The sequence below is a fragment of the Pholis gunnellus genome (genome assembly GCF_910591455.1).
Source record: "Pholis gunnellus genome assembly, chromosome: 17".
Lineage (NCBI taxonomy): Eukaryota > Metazoa > Chordata > Actinopteri > Perciformes > Pholidae > Pholis > Pholis gunnellus.
Window position 1 is genome coordinate 4576655 of NC_136544.1, and position 21614 is coordinate 4598268.

Here is a 21614-nt window from a genome sequence, read left to right on the forward strand (position 1 = left end):
ATATGAAATATTGGTGGCTTGCCCCTTTAAATATGGTACAATCAATGCATTACATTAATATAATCCTCTGAAGGGTCTGCTCTGCATAGTTACTGATTTTACATAAAAAACGCATGTTACATTTTGCACATAATACCTCTGTATTAGCCCTTAAATAACATTTAGATTTTTACTAGTGATGCAGTATTTTTTTCTACTTTGTGGTATTTCTACCACATTTCCTCTTCCTCCTCTGCAGCCGTCCTGACTCACAGAGTGCAGAGTCATACCAGGCAATGTTAGGCATGTAAATTGAATAATGAATGAATAGATTTGCTTGTATAATTAATGTCTTGAATTTTATCAGGCCAATAAAAGTTATGCTATGCCAATGATTTACTGTACTCTTGGCTTGATTTAATTTTCGCTGTGAATGAGTACTGATTGACAAACACGAGTGACATAGACCTCGTTATATTTGATAAATGATTGAGATTAATTATAATTGACGCTTGTTAGACGGTTATAGCAGCTCATTGGACAGTTATGTCTGTATCAGTTAACGGTACGAGAGATGTAACCAGTCCAGGAACCTAAACTCCCGCCTTAACTCAGCGATTGGCTCAGCGCCCTTGTCGATCACGGTGTCCTGCGTTGTCATTGGCCAGCTCTCTCCTCCTGAGAAATCTCCCTTTGAACGTTTGCAGCACAGCGAAGATTTTGGAGCGGACTTCTACTGGAGTGGTCAAAGTGTCAGAAGAAGACAGGGGGACCTCCGTCAAGACTGGAAACATGCTGTAGTTAGTCGTCGCCAAAAAACAAAACATAAAACAACACCTTTGGCCCGGAAGAAACCCTCCGTTATCATGGAACTGGAGGAGAAACCGAAATATGGTAATTATTTAAAGTCCAACAGAGGCACGCTCTGCTTCAGTTCGTCCCGGGGTAGCTGCTAACTAACGTTACAACTGTAAACAACGGTGGATACTTTATTTTTGGCGCAAGACGATAACGGTATTATGTGTGGTTCTGCAAATACTTTCAGTATTTACACTAAGACGTGCTTTTGTGTTTAGTTTGCTAGCAGCGGACCACTTTCCCTTTTTTTAAACTTACTCAAACCTAAATATTAACTTGTACGCTACTTAAAATTGTCAGTTCCCGTTGTTATCTTCATATTCAGTGCACGTATATACAGTTTTTTTTGTTTTAAAAAGCCAGGTCTGTATGTACAGAGTGCCTCGTGCATTGTGTGTACAATGTCCCGGTTTATCCGCTGCTTGTCCAGTTGCTGCCACATTCCTCAGACTGGTATGAGAGCAGGCAACAGGAGCTTATAGCTGACGCCCAGCTATGTATAGAGCTTATTAGAAAAAATCAAACGTGTGAGGCATGTGGTTGACGTCTGTTAGTGTCACCTTTTAGAAATATTAGGCTCTAACAAGAATGCATAATATCTATTTAATTAAATCTGTATTGTTCAAAACAGTATCCTTTATGTTTGGATTGCCACTCTGGTTCTGCGTGGTTTCTAATTATGTCCTGCTTACCACAAATATGTCTTATAATTGTGAAGATGCATTATTGCATATTGAGAATATGCAGCGTGAGAAGTGCAGCTCTTTGTTTCTTACAAGGGATTTCATAAAGCGCAAAAGAATTCGTGTTTGGGCAAATTACATTGTTTCTTTTTGTAATTAGATACTTCAAAAACAAAGATGTTGCAATGTATGTTGTTCTGCAGCGACGTGTTGAGCGTGTCGAGCTTTTTGCAGGATGTTCTAACGAGTAGGCATGAAAACAACAGGAGGCACTTCTTCTGTCCCGCTGGCTTCTTTCATGATGTGGCTTTAACGTTGTGTTTTCTTTCTCCTCCTCTTCCCTGCACACGCCCTTCTCCACCCGTCCGCCCGCCACACCATGACTCACATTACCAACCCCGCCCCAGGAGGCAGAACCACACTGAATACTTAGTCAAGGATGCAGACAAGAGCAGAGACAACATGATTGTGTTGTTTGGACCTTAAAGGAGAAGACGGTTGTGACTCAGGCCGCAAATTCACTTAAGAGACGGCTGAGGCTTGAGAGAACGGCCTCTAGAAACCTTCAGTGCAAACATTAATATTTATCAGTGCGTCTCCAGGCTATAGAGGGAAACCAGCTAAAAAAAGGACACGAGGACAGTAAACCTAAACCTCCAGAACATTCTGCAGGAACATCTAGTTTCACATGTTGGAGTAATTTCAGGCCGAGATATAACAAGAAACCTCAATGACAGGATTGGAGGCAGCCAGGCAGCCATGCCCATGGTGCAGAATAGTAATTATAAGCCATATTTAGCAGAGTGGTTTTGAAACCTGATGCGGAGCCCCTCCGGTCTCTCTTTCAGGTCCTTGCGGTTTGTTAAAGCTTACGTTAGCTACATGTGCAGATTTAGTCCTAATTCAGTTTTCATTTCAGTTCCTTTCATGCTCCAGCTTTTCCTCCCCGCGACTAACAAACGGCCCAAAACGTCTCCATTCACTGCAGCCGACACGCTTCCACTTAAACGCGCTTCATCCTCATCATAAACTAACAACCCGGACAAGATCATGAGACTCTGCCTGAGATACAAAAGGCATGAGGGCAGTGTGAGACTGGTTATTGAAGTCTGGGAGGATGAGTTTAGCGGAGAGGAGGCGGTTCAAATGCAGAGTCATTTGGATTTGAGAGCGAGACCACCCCAGTGAGCCGCCCACACTCGTTAGTGAGTTTCTTTACCAGTAGCTCTGTTTGTTGATCTTGGCTGATCTTGCTGGCCCTGAGAAATATTTCTCTTTGATAATACGAAAGCAACACATTTTTTGGGGAATTTCAGCTATTATATCCGAGGAATGAAGTCTCAGATAGTATGTGCTGTTTAGAGAATGGCTTCCTGTTGGCCACATGTGTCAGCAAATAGTCTTTTGCTCATTCTGTGTGATTCACGTACAGCCTAAAGGTATAAATTGGATCTTGGTTTCACTTTCTGTCGTCCGTGTCTGAGTTAAAGAAATAACCACACCGGGTGTAACAGCAGAGATAAGGTGGTGACGTTTTCAGTTAGGCAGCAATGGGTACAAAGGCGACACATTTTAGAGGTTTGGATGGCAGATCCAACTCTCAGGACCTTTTCGAGAAACATGGACATTTTTTTTTTGTTGCTCGACTCCAATATATAACGAGACAGATGTGCCAAAGGATACAACATTTTACTGTGGGTGTACCGAGGATGTGTGTGTGATTGTGTGTGTGATTGTGACGTTGCTTCCTTTTTAACACACTCCACGCCCTCCTACTGTAATGAAAGGGATGTGGGAGGGCAGCAGCAGCAGCAGCAGCAGCAGCAGCAGCAGCAGCAGCAACCTTGAGATGTTATTAAAGTCTTCCGTCTGTGCCGTCTGGCTATGAAATCACAACCCTTTTAAATATAGCCCTTTAATATCTAGATTGTATTACTTTCTTTCTTACTTCCGCTATTTTATTTGACCATTTCTTCTGCTTCTTTTATTACCTAAAAAATAAATAAAGTATGGTTGTACTATTGTATGTATACCTGTCGAACACAGGTGTAACTAATTATTGATTGCTGGGATGGAGTCATCGTTAAAGTAATGAGCTCCACCTGTGCTTTTCCTGCTTTCACAAGTCACAATGTCTGCTGCTAAATAAAACTGGTATTGCTAATAATATATCAATAAAGTGCAACTTGGTACTGGCATACACAGTATTGTTGCTGATTGATAAAATATATATGATTACGTTTACGCGTCTAGGGGATAGGATGGAATTTAATACTACTCCCATTGAGTTTTATGGCAGCAGTCAGATTAGTGAGCATCACGTGATCTTACAAAGATGGAGTGCAGCGGGGTTCCTACACCCACACGGTGACTCTTTAGGTCACTACCCAAAGCTCATGACTATAGGTGAGGGTTTACCACTCCACAGGCATTGTCCCCGACCACACAGCACAGAAGAGGCGTGTCAGCCGAGACAGGCCAAAAATATCCAGAGCCTTCACCATCTCAGTGTGAATCTCATCCGCCCTGGCGCCTTGCCGCTCAGGAGCTTTTTTTACAACCTCAGCGACCTCTGCCAGGGAGGTCTTCCCCCAAGTCGTCAAACTCTGCCTCCCCATGAGGTAGTGTTTGCTGGGGAAAACTCCAACACAGCAGCGCTCAGCCGGGGGCTCGTGAGTATCCCCACACCCGCCCCGGCACCTCTCAACCCTGGGCAACTCCGGAAAGGGCCAGCCCCTCTCCAGGGGTCTGGGTTCCAGAACTAGTACTATCCGTGGAGGTGAGCCCAACTATATCTAGTTGGTACCTCTCCACCTCCCGCACCGGCTCCTGTTCCTTCCCCGCCAGAGAGGTGACATTCCATGTCCCTAGAGCTAGTCTGCGATGCCAGGGGGGGGGGGTCCTTGCCTCGGCCTTCTGCCCGGCTCTCAATGCACCCGACTCCAAAGCCTATCCCTGGTGGGCCCACAGGCCGGTGTCTCCACACTTAGATTTTTCCGGCCGTGCCCGTCCGAGCCCGATGTGTAAAGGCCGGGCCACCAGACACTTTCCAGGTCCGGCTCCAGAAGAGAGCCCCGGTTTCCCTTTTCCAGGCGAGGTGCTACAACTCTTTTCTGGACGATTTTATATAGGGACACTGAATCGCTCTTAGTCTGGCCCCTCCCCTGGGACCACTTTGCCTTGGGAGATCCTACCAGGAGCTATTACGCCCGACAACACAGCTCCCAGTGCTTACTGCGGCACACAAACCCCTCCACCACCCCAAGGTGGCGATTCATTGGACATGTCAAAATGTCTTACATGGAAAAGGCCCTCCTGGATTTCTTGTAGATTCAGGACGGTTAGAGCGGTGGCAAGAAAATAAAGCTGGGGAAACTCATGAATGTAAGGACACGTAACACAATGAACAAAACAAATGCTGTACCAGAGGAAGAAACACAAGGCGAAACAATGCAACACATCAAGTTGAGTTTCAGTTTCAGTTTTGATTTCGTTTCAGTGAAAACATTGCTCTCCAATGACTAGATACATGAACACTCTACGTAAACAAACAAAAGCACAATATGAAGACAGATTGTTTATCCCTAAAAAGGACAGTATGGCATTTCATAATTAAATCAAAGCTCTAACACATGTAGCAAATTTAATTTGTGTTTTTTTTAATGATTTTAGTGAATGCTCAAAGGTTGTCTGGTTGCACAGCGGTGGCTCATTGGAATTAGATTAGATCCCTTGGAGAGCTTTTAATAGATAAAAACAATTACTCACTGCCAACAAAGAAAAAAGATTACCAATAATTAAAATAAGCCTGTTTACAAAACAGAATCGTTGGATTTACTTTGCACCACACGTCGCTCACTGCACCGTCCCAACTCGCGGTCAGCCAGTCCAAGCTAACGGCTCAGGATTAATTGCACATCGACGTTTAACCTGTAGCATCCGTCCAACAGTGAAAGGACAATAGATGGAAGTATGAACTATAGTGTCTCATATCGTCGTCCAAGAAATCAAATTCTCCCGAAGCTACCGGCCTCGCCGAGTCGCTTGTTGGGAAAAAAAGGTTTTGAGTTATGGAACTCACAGCAGGGAATTCCCATGCACAGCAACATTGGCCCTGAAGCAAGAACAGAGTGTTTGGAAACTTTCAGCCATTCCAGCTGAAATGAAAGTCTCTGTCAGCATCTGTTAAAAACATCTGTGGCATTTAGTCCTTCTGTGGACTCTTTGTTGGAATTATGAATTCATCTAACATACTCGGATTGCCTTTGGCTGTTGTGTACAGAACAGAGAGGGGGTTAAAGTTTCTAGTGCATGAAAGCATTTGGCCCCAGTGCAATACTGCCATGTCCCCACAAGATGGGAGAAACCACTTTGAGGGGGAAGAGATTTGAATTGATCCTATTTCAGCTGCTCCACATGGCAATTATTCAACATCAAAACTATGGCCCCTTTTAGCCTAATATTATCAGTATATCTGTAAAAATATACAACAAAATGAATTAAATATCCAGAATGTAATCATGCCCCCTCTTCCTCTGCAGCTACACAAAACACCACTGGGGGCAGCGGTGCAGGCGGAGTTCCTCCTTGTTGTCTCTAAACACATGTTTCTGATAACATCTAAGTACTTTGACTTTAGTCTCCACCCTCACATTCACACCCACGCCTCCTCTCTCTCTCTCGCACTTCCTGTGGAATAGTAAATTTGCCTGTTTTGCTTGGCGTTTTATTTTTGGAGGGGGGGACAGAAACAAAGTGGAAAAAGCAGACAGAAAGACGGGTCTTTGGAAGTGGGAGGAGATAAAGGGAGATGCACAGGTGGGACCCAGATTGGAAAGAGGCGGTTGTTTCAGCATAAACACACAGGGGGGGGGAAGTCTGCTGGCTGCTGCTCTGAGCTCACTGCTATTCACTGGGACAGGTTGGACTGGTTTCTACCTCCTCAATACCCGTGTTTTCCCTCCCGCTTTGCCTCATTTGTACCGGCAGAGAGAGCGAGGAAGAAGTGAACCAGATCAAAGTGTCTGTAGAACAGAGTTAAGAGAGCTCTCTGTACATTTCCACATTTGACCCAGAGAGGGAATCAACATGCCCGAGGAAGGAGAAGGAGAATTCTACGGAAAGAATGGTAACCGCTCTCTTTGCTTTAGTTTTCTGTTGATTCTCAGCTCTTTTTTTTTTTTTGTTTCATTCTGTATTCATAAGAGAAGTCAAATGAACAAGGGATTACTGGTTAATCTTTAGCCCTGGCTCTGCTCACCGCTTTTAAAAAAAACAACAATGAATCCGTCTCATGAAGTGTCTAAATTGTGTTGAGAGAAACCGGAGCGTCAGTATCAGCATGTCAACACTGTGTGGAAGGAATGGGTGTGTGGGTGTGTGTGTGTGAGTGTGTGTTTGTGTGGAGAGTCTGCTACCACTGATTATACAGGTGTGTGTGTGTGAGAGAGAGCTGGTAGCTCTGAGCTGGGTGCTCTTTTATCAGTGTTTTATCTATTTGCATAAATATTACTGCGCCATGTGTGTGTTTTGGATAATCATTACAGGGAGCAGGCTTCACTTGTAACAAATCCATGATTCATTAAGCCTTCCACTGGTTCCCTCGGCTACATATCAACATGAACAAGGCCCACCTTTCCTTTGTTGAGTCTGACCTTTTTGATTAATCTATGAAAATATTCAAACAAGTTCAACTTGACTTTGAAATTGTCAAAAGATTGCACCCCGGAGTGACGACACGGGACATCGAACCCTGTTTATGAAAGGCAGCACCCATCATGCTCCTTCTCAACAGGAAGCTGTGACTTCTCTGAGAGCTCGCCTGGTAAATGCTTGCTTGCAGCATTATCCTCCAGCTCACATACATAATTAATATGCAAAGACGCCACTTACAATATCGTACTCCATGTCTTGGCTTTAACGTGTCTGGATCCGATGTTACACACGTGTACATGCGTGCAGACGGTGGGTTTGGTGGTGGTGGTGGTGGTGGTGGTGGTGCTTTCAGAGGGTGTGAAGCCCTAAAAAAGCAGCCAAAATATTGATTAATTTGGATATAAAACCAATATTTAATTTGTTGCAGCGGTGGCTGTGCTGCCTGCCCATCTGTGACTTTTTTCTTTGCTCTCCATCACTAATGTGTCGCATTGATTTCTTATTTCTGCCCCTGGAGAGCATTGACCTGCTAAGTGAAGCTAACGCTTCCCCCGTGAATTTAGCTCTGAGCCAAAAGATGAGTTTGCTCGGATAATAGAAGCTTCTATTCTGCTGCTTCTGACATGCTGACCTCGGGTAACCTGCAGCAAACGTACCCGAATGCCTGAATAGCTGTCAGAACCCACGGAGCATCAGTTGACATGATAGTAAAGTATACTGCATCAACGTTTCAACTGAAATGAATGCATATGAGACTCTCAAAAATAAAATCTGCTTAGTCACCAGGGAGGAATTTGTTCTGTTGCCAGGCGTGTCTTGCCTGGAGGGAAAAGTCATCTGACAGAAGAATGGGAGGAGGGGGGGGGGGGGGGGCAGCATACTGTCTCTTAACCTTAAATCCACTGCTCTTTTTAAAATAACCCGGGTGCAAGGTGCATCTCTATTTTTAACGTGTTGTGGAGATCAGTAGTTGGAATTTGCAAAGAGTGATAAATGCACTTCTTCTTTTCCTTCTGCGCAGGCGAGCCGAGGAAGTATGACTCGACCTTCAAGGGCCCGATCCAGAACAGGTGAGAGAGGGGCGTGGCTTCTGGTTATCACAAAGTTTTTTCTTTTTTTTTCGACCGACCCCCCCCCCCTCACCCATTGCTCTGTCCTCTCTAGGGGCTGCACAGACATCGTGTGCTGCATCCTCTTCATTATTGCTATACTGGCTTATATCGCAGTGGGAATACTGGGTAAGAGGAAAAAAAAACGGCTCTGTTGTTTGGTAGACCTCTTAAAAACACAATCTAAAACTTTTTCTAATTAATTAGGTTTTGTAACCTTTTGACCTTCTGTTTCTGTGCTCCCAGCCTGGTCCCAGGGCGACCCCAGGAAGGTGATCTATCCCACGGACAGTCGAGGCCAGTTCTGCGGGCAGGCTGGCACCCCGCTTGCGTGAGTTGCTTTCCACGTAATGATTATAATTGGTGCGCAGAATGGTGGGAGCTTCAGTGCAGCAAATGTGTGGGAAGATGAAACAACATTGTCGTCCTTTCACCTCCAAAAGATACTCGTTACATAATACAATTAGTTGATGCAAGAGAAAGATGAATGAATAAATAACACCTATTTAACAATCCTCTGTTCAGAATATTCTCTGGCACTTTAACCCATCTAAATGGTTTTACAGGCAACAAACTGTATTCTCTTTTTTTATTTTTTTTAAACACAGCATCTCTTCCATGTCTTGATATTCATAGATAACTCTAACTAATCAAATCCAAGTCAATCCTTCGCCGATCAATCTATTAATTAAATGTATTTTTTGAGAAATGACTCTATAAGTCCGGCTTCAAGTTTTTTGTTCTTTATTTAGTTCCTCCGTCATAAGGAGCACCTTCTCCAAATCGCCTCCTCTCTGTGGCCGTGGTTACACTTGTCTTTTCGATGCAGCCTTTGACATCCGTTCACACCAGGACACGTTACCTCTCAAGTCTTTTTTAGCTCCGAGATCAGATCTTGCTCGCATCGGGATCCGATCAGCCGGACCACATACCGAGGTGTCCTGGCTCGCAGTGAGTTTGGATCTCTGTGAGGTGTGCACAGCTTGTGGACACAATCCAGACAATTCGTGAAAAAAAAAAAAAAAGGTTTTACAGCGGCTCAAAGAATCTCCGATCACTATCCGACCAGGCCGGTCGCACTGAAGTGTCGAGTGTGGACACACGCATGCGGAAACAGCCGAGCACATCGGATTTTAAAAGTCACGTTGAAAAGATCTCAAACTCTCACATAAATGTCATTAAAGAGACATTTTTTCATTAAATCTGCCGCTGTTATTTTTCCGAAGAAAATCATAAGAAAATGATGATAATGTTGGTTTGTGTGTAGCCAAAAACAGAATACACAGACATGGCTTTAATGCTTCCTGCTGCACTTTTCCCTCGTCAGCGTTTTCTTCCTCTGACCATTTTTGCACTTGTGTGTCTTAACAGCAACAAGCCACAGCTGTTCTACTTCAACATCATGAAGTGTGCCAGCCCCATGGTGCTGCTGGAGTTCCAGTGTCCCACCACGCAGGTGTGAACTCGCGTATTCTTCTCTGGTCCTTGTGGAAACCTAATCCGTGTGTAGAGTGGATACCAGGCACAGCTGCTGCTGCTGTTGTTTTTTAACCATGGAACCTGCTGTGCTGCTTTTTGCGTCCAACATCCGCACCAGTGGAATGCCTTAACCGCTCTCGATGTAACTGTGTGCGCTCACCCTCCTTTTTTCAGATGTGCGTGGAGAAGTGCCCCGAAAAGTTCATGACGTTGGTGAAAGCCTACACCAACAAAAAGGACTTTGAGTACTACAAGACATACTGCAAGGAAGGTGTGACGAACGCAATGGTGAGTTCAAAGCCATGTTGTTGAGTTTGAGGACACCCTGTGCTGCCTTCGACTATTTAGATTGTCCAAAGGTTTCCGCACACCTTCATGTCCGTTTGCTGTGTTTCAGGGAATCCCACAAATCCTCAGTTTAGGTCTCTGTCCCGCCATGCTGACCCCCACCAGACCATGTGAGTTGGATCAAACACATATTGCATGTTGTATACATCCAGATTGCTGGCATATACACACATGTATTTTATTAAAAAAAATCAATCAATCAATCGGCCTCATCTCACATTTCTGCTTTCCTTCAGTCACTCGCCGGTGTTTCCCAGCTTTGGGCCAGAAAGGAGGCGTGATAACCGTGGGAAACAACTCTCACTTCGATGACGGGAGCGGAAAAATGAGAGACGCCAAGGATCTTGTGGATGGAGTCAAGTGAGTGCATCGCTCTTGTAAAGCTGTGTGTACGTGTCCCGGCCCGACACGTTGGATGTATATATATTTTTTTTTTTACAAACCGCACCCGTCGAGGAACTCCGTAGCGCTTACGACAGATTAAACACTCTGGAATCTCTCCGCAGGAACGCCACCGTGGTTATCGAGGCTCGCCAGGTGGTCATGAAAATCTTCGAGGATTACACACAATCCTGGTACTGGATCCTGATGTAAGTCACCCGCCCTACGTTGTGTAACGCTGCGTCTCCTTTTGATCCGATGTGTGTGCGCAACATTGTGCTCACCTTCCCTCCTCACACCTTGAAACTCTCTCTAGAGGGCTGGTCCTCGCGATGCTCACCAGCCTGCTCTTCATCGTGCTGCTGCGCTTCCTGGCGGGGATCATGGTCTGGGTCATGATCGTCTTGGTGATTCTGGTCATAGGATACGGTAAGGGCCAAAGCACCTCCATTTCTTTTGTGCATTGCATTGTGGGAGAATATTGTCCATCAACAGCACACTGAAAAATCTGTGTTTTTACAGGATCTATGTCGACAGTTTTAGTTTTCTTCTTTTCGTCACTTTTCCAGTGTGCACAAACTGCACACTCCGAACCTGCTTAGAGTTAGTGTGTAGTATAATATTGGGACTCATCTTGAAGTTGAACACGTGTCTGGTGGATGGAAAAAACAAAGCCATCATCGACGCTCAGATTCACCATGGCAGTGGGTGAATAAAGAGCAGGGCCTCCATTCTAATGTGGTGGAAAAGATCAACACCAGTTTAAGTGTACGCTACGTTTACAATATTTTAACCGAGTCCTTTCTGACGGGTAGCTGAAGCCGTTATCTAGGCTCTCTTCAGAGCCAACAGACACCTTTGACACAAACAGTAGTTTCACCTCACAGAACACGGGAGTTGTCTACTGCTGCCTCGGTCAGTTTGTGACTTTGGTGAATCCAAACTAACCCTTTAAATCACCAAAGTCACACAACAACACATACACACTAACAGTTTGAGGCAGCAGTAGACCAGCAACTCCAGTGTTCTGTGAGGTGAAATTGTTTTTTATCAAAGAAGTCTTGAGAGCGGCTTCAAACGGACGTCTGATGGCAAAGTAAAGTGGTGAAAATACTGTAAATAAAGAATACCTCTAAACTGATATTGCTTTTTTTGTTAAGGTGTCTAAAATCCATTTGACTGATGCCTCGTCCACAGCAGCACATTGCTTTTCTCCCATGCTGTTACTCCTGTATGTTTCTCCCTAACTGTAGGCGTGCCGACCGCCATCCACTGTCTGCAAAACACAGACTATGGAGAAAACTCTGAACCAAACCTTTAATGTAACTGTTTGTGTCTTTACATCACTTTAACAGAGAGACGAAGTCAGCAATGTTACGTAGTCCACAAACACAAAGATTGCTGTAAAAAGAAAAGTGCACAAAAGCTTTGAAAGGAAACTTCAGTCAGAGAATTGGCCGGCACACAGGTTACTGTAAGTTACCATGGTAACTGACCAAAAGCTAATGTTGTAGAACGGAAGACTTTCCGACGACTCTCATTTAACAAACTCAGTGTCCACTGAACCCGTTTACTGAAGAAAAAACAAACTGAATTCTGTCGGCCACACTTCTGATATTTACTGAATTTTTTTAAAAAGTTCTATTTTTATATCCCACTCCTTATTTCTTTTTTTTTTTTTGCACGCTGCTTCTATTTTGTTGTTTTAATAAAATCCAGTTGCTTACTGTTTCTTTAAAACTGTGTGTGTGTGTGTGTGTGTGTGTGTGTGTGTGTGTCCAGGTATCTTCCACTGCTACATGGAGTACGCCGCCCTGAAGGGAGAGGCGGGCGCCAATGTGACTCTACAGGAACTGGGCTTCCAGGCGGACTTCGCGGTCTACCTGCAGATCAGACAGACCTGGCTGGCCTTCAGTCAGTACACCGCTCGAACTCGACTCAAGATTCTGACACGTTGCCGTGAAACACCCTCATGACCTCTCCCTCTGCGACCCTTCTCTCCTTTTTAGTGATCATCCTGGCCATTGTGGACGTCATCATCATCCTCCTGCTCATCTTCCTCAGGAAGAGGATCCTCATCGCCATCGCTCTCATCAAAGAAGCCAGCAGGTCAGACTTCAGAGGATGGGAGGAGTGGAAAGACGGATCAATGATGATCACAGTGGTGGATTAAAGTGTCTTGACTAATGACACAGATGAGGTAATCAAATTACAACTAATTGTAATTGGTTGTGATGTTGTGTTCACAGAGCCGTCGGTCATGTGATGAGTTCCCTTTTCTACCCTCTGTTCACGTTCGTCCTCCTGGCCATGGTCATCGCCTTCTGGGCCGTTACTGCTGTGTATCCTTTCAACTCGCTGTCAGCCGGTGTCGTCGTTTATGGTCGAGCGCGGCCCGATACGCAGGAGCAACAGGTGGAGAGCGTTAAGACTGGTGGAGCTGCCCGTGAGCCAAACCAGCAAAAACCAGCAAGCTCCTACAGCGGTTGCTTTCAAATAAAATAACTCCGTGGCCTATTTGCCACAGGTTGTTTCAAATCCGTCATGAACGATAAGTAACAGCTTGAACTTTGATATATGAGACTGATGTGTGAATCAGAGGCACATCAGCAACAATAAAGATGATAAATCATTGCCTTGACAAATGGCAGTATAGATCCATATATGTAATTAACTGAATGGTTACTTTGTACATTGTTTTAATTTTCAACTGAAACAACTTGAGAACTTCATACATTGTGGATTTTGAATTAGACAGTTTTAAGCACTTGCTTGGAATACGCCGGTTAAGTTTGAGATGTTAAGAGTGAAGCCAATGCAGAAGTGCCTTTAAACCTGCATTCTCTCTAATGGCCATCAGGGGGCGACTCCTCTGGTTGCAAAAATAAGTCTGGTTGTATAGAAGTCTATGAGAAAATGACTCTACTTCTCTCTTGATTTATTACCTCAGTAAACATTGTAAACAGGAGTTCATGGTCTCAATCTCTAGTTTGAAGTCTTCTTCAACGCAGTATGATGTTCATTTCGTAAATGATGGTATATTTAGAGTCTACTAGACCATAAAGCAGGGTATGCTTTAGGGTGGGGCTACCCTGTGATTGACAGGTTGCTAGGGAGTTGTCCGGGTTTTTGTGTTACGGCTTTAACCCTTTCACAGTGTGTTTCCAGTTCATGAAAGTAAATTGTTTGGTCGCCTAAAAATCTCTTATTCAGCGTTTGGTTGTACTCCACCCTCTCGTATCGCCAAAATACCGAACTGGAGGCTTCAAAACCGTAGTCCACAAACAAAAATGGGTGACTTTTCGATGACTACGTCCACTTCTTGCATACAGTCTATGAGTGAAGTCCAGACATTTCGATTGAGCCTTAGTTTTCCTTGCAGGCAGCTCCCAGATGTGTGTGCGTGTGCGCAACAGTATGAAGCAGAAATAAGTAATTCAGCTCAGGTGGTAGAGCTGGTCAGCCATTAGTGTTGACAACAGTGTGCTAAAACTAATGTGATGTCATACGTAGCAGTTGGTTGTTGAATGAGATTTGTTATGATCGTTTGTCCTTAATGGAACCCATCAGCTTCCTGTCTACCTCCAATGAACCCATCTACAAAGTGTTTAATGAGACAGTATGCGACCACTCTAGAAAAACCTGTGACCCAGCGGTAAGTTGTCTCGTTTCATTTAATTTCAGATTTATGTTTTTTAATCTTACTGAAGTTTTAAGACAACATAATTATTAATAAGTTATCCTCGTATTGACCTTTTGAACCCTGATTCTTCCCTTGAATTCTCATATTGAGTGACTGGTCGTGTTAAATAGAAATCTCGTGGATTCCCACTGTGCGTACGAGGTCTCTAATATAACCTGCATCCGTTCTCAGAACTACTCGACCAGTGAGGAAAAAGCGCACTGCCCTGACTCGGAGTGCCTTTTCGCCTTCTACGGCGGAGAGACCGCCTACCACAAGTACCTGATCGGCCTGCAGTTCTACAACGTCTTCCTCTTCTTCTGGTGCGCCAACTTCGTCACGGCTCTGGGACAGATGACCCTGGCCGGGGCCTTCGCCTCGTACTACTGGGCCGTCAACAAGCCGGACGACATGCCCGCCTTCCCGGTCTTTTCTGCCCTGGGGAGATCTCTCAGGTGTGTGTGTGTGTGTGTGTGGAGGACGTTTCGGCATCATCTCACGCCTAACATTTGAAGTATAACACGTGCAATTTTCCTAAACTTGTATCTTGTTTCAGGTATCACACGGGAACTCTGGCTTTCGGATCCCTCATCCTCTCAATCATCCAGATCATCAGGGTTTTTCTGGAGTATCTGGACCACAAGCTGAAAGGTCTGGTGCTGCTCGAGGCTACGATCCATATTTCGAATACCGTGTTGATCAGACCTTCACTCACCTGTCAACCACCGTCTCATTCACAGGAGCCCACAATAAGTTTACCAGGTTCCTGTTGTGCTGTCTGAAGTGCTGCTTCTGGTGTCTGGAGAAATGTATCAAGTTCCTAAACAGGAATGCCTACATCATGGTGGGTGTTTTTTAAGTCTCTGTACTCATCCCATCATTAAAATAGAAACGCATCGTCATCCGTCGAGTTGAATCATCTGAATGTAATGAGTGCGTTCGGCCTCCAGGTGGCGATCTACGGCAAAAACTTTTGCGCCTCTGCCAGAGATGCCTTCCTCCTGCTCATGAGGAACATGATCAGGTGAGTGGACATGGGGGTTTGGGATTTGCATAATTTTTTTAGGCGTCTGACTTCATATGATTGGAAGTCTCCCTCTTGCAAAGAATAAGTGATCCTCTTTAATCCTTCAGGGTGGCCGTCTTAGACAAAGTGACAGACTTCCTCTTGTTTTTGGGCAAACTGCTCATCGTTGGGCTCGTGGGTGAGTCTGTTTTTATTTCTTCCCGCTTGAATATTTCATTGGACACATATAGTATTTTAGACGAGAGAATAGGGCTGCATCAATATAGAAAATATGAGGTAATGTTGAATATTGCGATAATGATCTTACTTGCGATAAATAAATCGTGTAATTAAAGTGTACTCTGTTCTGCCTTACTGCTTCTTTCAGTATACTTCTTAAATACAACAAATTGCGAATCACATTGAACCTTATTAAAGCATGACAGTTTTAACTGCACAGGTCACCGTAATGAGCTCCTTCACAGTCTGCTGCATAACAAGCACAGCTGGACTGAATGGGCTTCCGCAGACGTCAATGCAAAAATATACCTCATCAATTATACAATTTGTCATAATGAGCTAATTTACATTCAATAATTGGGGAAATACTGAGCGGTTTTCATATTTCAATGGAATACTAACACAATGAGCCTGAATAGATTTCCATAGACTTTCATGTACGATGTAAATCATATCAACGTCATTTCCTTATTCACAACCAATCCTAGTGAAACATGGAGCACTTTAAAGCTTGCTTGGAGTTTGTAGTGTGTACAGGCTGCGGCTGGAATATCGAGTAAATACAGTGGATGTCAATGTGGATTTGACTTTGAGTGTTTTTTGTTCCTCTCTTCCACAGGGATCTTTGCCTTCTTCTTCTTCTCTGGGAGAGTGAAGGCCTTTGAGAATACAGCCCCCCAGCTCCACTACTACTGGGTGCCCATCCTGGTGAGTGTGGCGCTCCGTTTCTTCCCAGGAACAGTAGGGTTACACAGTCACACAACAGAATTGGTGTATACTTCTGTTCCCCCTGCTTTCTTTTTGATCCTGATCCATGTGTGATTTATGGCTCTTCTCGTCCCCCCTCAGACTGTGGTGGTTGGCTCCTACCTCATTGCCCACGGATTCTTCAGCGTGTACGCCATGTGTGTGGACACCCTCTTCCTCTGTTTCTGTAAGTAACATTGCAGTCGTCCCCGTTTTACTTCTAGATTGTCCGGGGTCATGTGGACGCCGCGAAAGAGAAATCGACATTGCAGATCTGTTGTATTGAGAGGAAAAAAAAAAAGCTCATTCGTTACCAGCTAAAAACTTTCCTCACTTCCTCAAGTCTCCCATTGCTTTTGGTGTCGGCTGTCACTAATTCTAAATTGCATGAGTACGGTGTGCCACACTTCAAAATAACCAGTTTCTTATTCTGAAAATTGTGGCTGCTTGGTGTTGAACTGATAACTTTTAAAATGCCTGTGGGTGCCTTTTGCTTGCTTGCTATTTGACTCTCTTTCTCTTTTTTTGTCTCCTTTCTTTTTTTCTCACCTCCCACAATTCACCACCTCCCTTTCTCCTTCCTACTGGCCCTTTTAACACCTTTTAATTTTTTTTTAAACTTTGAATTCAATACTAATGTTCTGTTCCATCTATTAACACGTACACAATCTCACACACACACACAATAAGGTGAAGACCTGGAGCGCAATGACGGTTCAGCCGCAAGGCCTTATTACATGTCCTCAACCCTTCGTGAGATTCTGTGGAAGAACGTGGCTGAGGATCCGTCTTCGTCTTCTACTCGGCATCAAGACGACGGAGACGTCCGGCTGAAGCAGGATCAGGATCAGGATCGGGAGGAGGAGGACGCGGCTTAGAGAAGAGGAGTTTTGTGGGAAAGGACACGGATTTACGGGCATAGCAAAACCCCCTGCAGCACTTTTTTTTTTATAGTTAAAGATCTTAAACGATGATAGTAAGGAGCTGGAACTTTGTGAATGCCCTCCTCTGCACTTAACCCACTCATCACAGAGTTAGATTGGAGGACAGTTGCAGAACGCCTTCAAAGCTGAGATTCAGTGTTTTTTTTGTTCACAGCTGAGTTGAACAGATTTCCCTTTACCTTCTCGTTTCTGCACAAGGAAAAATGGAAAACAAGATGTGAAGGATTTGTTTTCTTAATTGACCATTTGCTAAAAACCCTCCCCCAACCGGTGATTGTCCAATCATAGCTTAGCAACCTTGACGGTAGATACGAACGGTGTGCAAGAGGCTTGAGGAGTTTGGAAAGTAGTGTCTTTAGTGTTAGATTTAAGCTCTGTTTATCGTTAGCATGTTGGGCTAACTAGCTTCCAACCTGTAGTACTTACCCATTGATGGTTCCAACGCAAAATAGCATTTCATGCTACATTATCTTGTGGGGTTACAGGTTGAGATAAAAATAAAAGCTCTGTTCACGACAGCACATTTACTGCAGTATTTCCTGGATGCTACGTCAGAGTGTAAGCTAACTTAGCGACTCTTTCCTTATTCCAATAAACAGCCAAACTCATTAGTCAAGAGGGCATTAAGTTCACGAAACACATCGGTTAGTCCTCACCCGATCGTTACAAGTAAACAAACTATTAAAAAAACAAGCTTGTATCAATGCTAGCAATAAAGCATATAGGAAAATATTATTACGCATGCAATAAGAACAGTATTGTATAATTACATTGGGTGTCCAACTAATAACGGCTTCAAATCTGCTGTCATTTAACACAACCCTCAAGCCTCTAAAACCTTTTCCTTACCCTCAGCCTCTCAGCACGAGTCCATCTGGTTTGAGTCGGCGATTTCAACCATCTCATGGAGCTGACGTTAGCTCATGTTAGCTTAATTAGCTCACTGGCTACAACTGACAAATCAAAGTGTCTAGAAATGAGGAGCTTGCTTTTGGCTACCTCCGTCTGACACAGAGGGTCCTCTTTTTCAAAAATGACTAAGTATTTTGACCTCACAATCATCACTGTGATGTGTGTGTGTGTGTGTGTGTGTGTGTGTGTGGGGCTTAGCGAATGGTCAATTGAACATCAAGCGTGTCTAGGGAATGAGCGCATTCAAATGTGGGTCATTTGTTGCCTGATTCAAATGATGAAATGGTCTCTGATCGGAGGTGTTAAGATTTAGTTTAGACCGTTTAACAGCTAGGTCTTTCCTCACTTAATGACATGGTGCTTCAAATGTCTCCAGTTAGTTTCTGGTACTTTGAATGTGTTACAAACGTTGTTAACAATTGTATGAATGGCTTACTGTGACATTTCTGTCACAAACATTTCTAAGCTCAATTTTTTTTGTTTTTAAGTCTGTTGATAGTTCCTCCCACTACCACGGGCCAATAGAAACTTGAAGCCGTTCATGTGCCTAATTTATAGTGTTAACGCAGGTCTGTTTGCACCTTTAGTGTACGTTTGTTCAAAGTTTATGCAAACGTGATAATCAGTGTTAAGTTCTGCACTATCAATGCACTTTCATTTCTGTTCACACGTTTAAAGGGATATTGGTGATTTTTCTGGAGGCTATAGCTGCTTTGCAGTCTCTTTATGTTGGAAGTTTTTACAACGTGTGTAGTTTTTCATTCAGTGAGTGTTTATAAGGGTGTGTGTGCTCGGCATTAAAGTTGGTTAAATAAACAGTATCTGAGGCAGTAATTTCAACACTTTGAATGGATTCATGATATTGGTGATTGTCCGAACTATTAAACAAAGATTTATGTTTATTAAATGCAAATTAAACTTAAACTTAAAGTGGAAACAAGCTAAATTTACTCTGTCCTTTTTTATTTATTTTTTACAAGTGCTAGTCTCTGAGGCTCTAATGACCTTTGGTGCTAAACTTTCTATTGCATCTCGTTCCAGTGGAGGATCTTGAGAGGAACGATGGCAGTGCCGAGAGGCCCTACCTGATGCCCGAGAGCCTCCGCAAAGTCCTGAATAAGAAGAACAAGACTGAGCCGGCTCACTAGAGCCACTCCTCCTGTGAGGCGAGACCGTGGACCGGACCGTGGTTTATTTTTTGCTCAGTGGAAGACATCTTGGACAACAACCTACCTGCATCAGTCACCAGGGGCCTACAGGTGACGATCAGTTGTGTCATCCATTCTATTTTGTTCCTGCCAAACGTTTCGGTCCCACGTGTTTCTTACGAATTCGACAGTTCCATTTTTAACCGTCTGGTTTTCAATTTAGAGCGTTGTGGAATTTAAAATTTCCGTTTTGACTATAGCTGTAAATTAAAAAAAGTATTTTATTTTAAGCTTAATTTGAGCATGTTTTCATTTAATATATTTGTTACATGAAGGTTAACTCAGATGCAATCTGCTAAAGTTGTTTTAATATGTCTTTGCGCTTTTATAACTCTGCAATCTTCTATTATATTTGAATAAATATTTAACCTTGTTACCAAAGCCATTACGCTGCCACTCATGCATAGTGGAGGTCATTTACATCTACAAAATAGACTAATGTGTTTTACCAGCCGACATATGGAGAGAAATATAAATGGGAACCAAAGCTAAATGTATATTGTAATAGATGTATAGGAATATACTTTGGTGCTTATTTCATCATTGTGGAGTTGAATTGAGAATGCTTTTTTGAAATAAACATAGTTTTTTACATAATTGTATGAGACCGTCTCTTCTTTTAAAAACTATTATTCATTTCCATTACAAACGCTTCCAACTGCTCTTGGATCAGTGCCCTGAACCCAGTCTGCTTTGTTTTCATTTCATCGATGCCCCCTGATGGGCATTGGACTTCTCCCCCATGTCACCGAATCACCTGTTGGAGGAAACTAATGGTTAGATGAGATTATACGTGATTGTTCAGTCCTCAATCACAAGCTTCCCATCTGGGGTACAGGTATTAAAGCTGTAACTAACTGTGTGAAGCTCTGGTCTGACACAGTAAGATTGCACAAATATATAATTATGATCAATTTCTCAGTCTACAAACAGTCTTAAAATGTCTACAGAAAAATAACTTGTCCTGTAAATGTTGTCCTTTCCAATAAGAGGTACTGCTCTTAGTGAGATGCAGATACATGTTGGGATTTGTAGTCCTGTAGTCTTTAACAGAACGGTCAGTCTAACTCGAATGAGTCTTTACTCTGAGCATGAACTTTTTCACCTAACTGAAGAAAGCTTAAACTACATTATGGACTGCGATGGTCAAATTAAATTAATTCTAATGAATAAGTTTAATCTTTTGTAATGAAGATGGACGTACTGACCTTGATATTTGTGCTTTTATTGACCATATGCCAACTTTAACATTTTTACAGCAAGAATTATCTCCCAAAAAGCCACCAATCGATTACATTATTCAAAATACATGACAAAAATGTCCTGAACCGTAAGCTTCAAATGAAGTAGGCTCCGAACTCCCCTTTACTGGAGTACAAGGCTCTGCCTCTCACCTTTTATATAGAGTATGAATTTGAATTCCAATTTGTATAGGTTTTAATAAAAAGTGACCGCCCTAATCCATTTATTAAAGAATCCTTTTGTTCTTTTTAGTTAACCCCATAGCTTCAGTACATTTCACAAGATGCACTCATCTGCCTCAGCATAACTTTATATATACAGTGCCTCTCAAAGCAAAGGTACAAAGTGCTTTAGAATACAACAAAACAACAATAAACCTAAAAACGCGTACGAGATATAAAATGTATAGTTACAATGAATACTAACATATAACACACGCGGCGTAACAACAGCCTTAAAATGCTTCGTGCTGTTCTACTATTGCCCATGAGGTGGAGTGTGTAATCTATTTAAAGTTCTGCCCTGCTTAGAGCACAACCACCTTTCTAAGACTCCTATCAGCACCTCCTCAACAAGTAGGTCACATGCGTTGATGCGTGGACGCTACTGTCACTTTAACTCTGTGCCGGCATGTTGGTCAGGTGTGTCGGAGACTCTAAATTGCTGACGGGTGAATTGGCGACACCACATGTGCAAATGACATAAGAACAGCGACAGCGGGGACACGAGTGACGCCATTAAACCAGTTTAACAGCAGCGGCGCACCAAAACCCGACAGTACTGAGTCAACATATTTGCCAAGAGAACGAGGCAAAAACACTGTCTGACCTCTTGACTGCATTTGGGGGGTCAACTCTATTCTTTGTGAACACAACTGAGAGATTACTTTTCAGAAACATTACCCACTTTTATTGTGGGTATTTATTTGTGTTCCAGGAATCAATCTCTTTGTGTAGCTTTTCTATCCCACTGTGCCACACCTCTCCCAAAGGTCACGTTTTTTTATTTTTTTTAAACCTTTGCGCGATAACTCCCATCGACGCAGTAAAGGACTACAGCATGACTCATCAGCAACACCGATGTCCGCGGGCACTGTGGCTTCATTTCGTTTTGTTTGACAGAGCCATTATTCGTCCAGTTG

At 43.4% G+C, this 21614-nt stretch overlaps 1 protein-coding gene across 2 annotated transcripts; it reads left to right on the top strand.

The window, feature by feature from the left end:
- The first annotated feature begins 721 nt into the window (after positions 1 to 721).
- LOC306709442 (choline transporter-like protein 2) lies at positions 722 to 19828 on the top strand. 2 transcript variants are annotated; one of them, XM_079177594.1, is made up of 22 exons: positions 722 to 873; positions 8197 to 8245; positions 8340 to 8413; positions 8531 to 8615; positions 9656 to 9740; positions 9938 to 10051; positions 10161 to 10221; positions 10348 to 10471; positions 10618 to 10701; positions 10809 to 10921; positions 12275 to 12406; positions 12502 to 12601; positions 12742 to 12834; positions 14063 to 14147; positions 14367 to 14629; positions 14731 to 14825; positions 14915 to 15018; positions 15125 to 15198; positions 15309 to 15379; positions 16040 to 16128; positions 16270 to 16354; positions 19065 to 19828. In XM_079177594.1, the coding sequence occupies exons 1-22, from the start codon at positions 846 to 848 to the stop codon at positions 19169 to 19171; spliced, it is 2115 nt and encodes a 704-aa protein (XP_079033720.1). In that variant the 5' UTR covers positions 722 to 845; the 3' UTR covers positions 19172 to 19828. The 2 variants fall into 2 exon arrangements, with proteins under 2 accessions (XP_079033720.1, XP_079033719.1); XM_079177593.1 differs by lacking the exon at positions 722 to 873 and adding an exon at positions 6300 to 6648.
- Positions 19829 to 21614: the final 1786 nt, after the last annotated feature.

What these genes read in the sequence shown, in the direction of transcription:
- LOC306709442 (XM_079177593.1), top strand. Translation starts at nt 6,609, where the DNA reads ATGCCCGAGGAAGGAGAAGGAGAATTCTACGGAAAGAATG. An exon ending in TCCTGGTACTGGATCCTGAT is followed by an intron (nt 10,702 to 10,808) that starts GTAAGTCACCCG and finishes AACTCTCTCTAG; the next exon opens with AGGGCTGGTCCTCGCGATGC. An exon ending in TCTGGACCACAAGCTGAAAG is followed by an intron (nt 14,826 to 14,914) that starts GTCTGGTGCTGC and finishes TCTCATTCACAG; the next exon opens with GAGCCCACAATAAGTTTACC.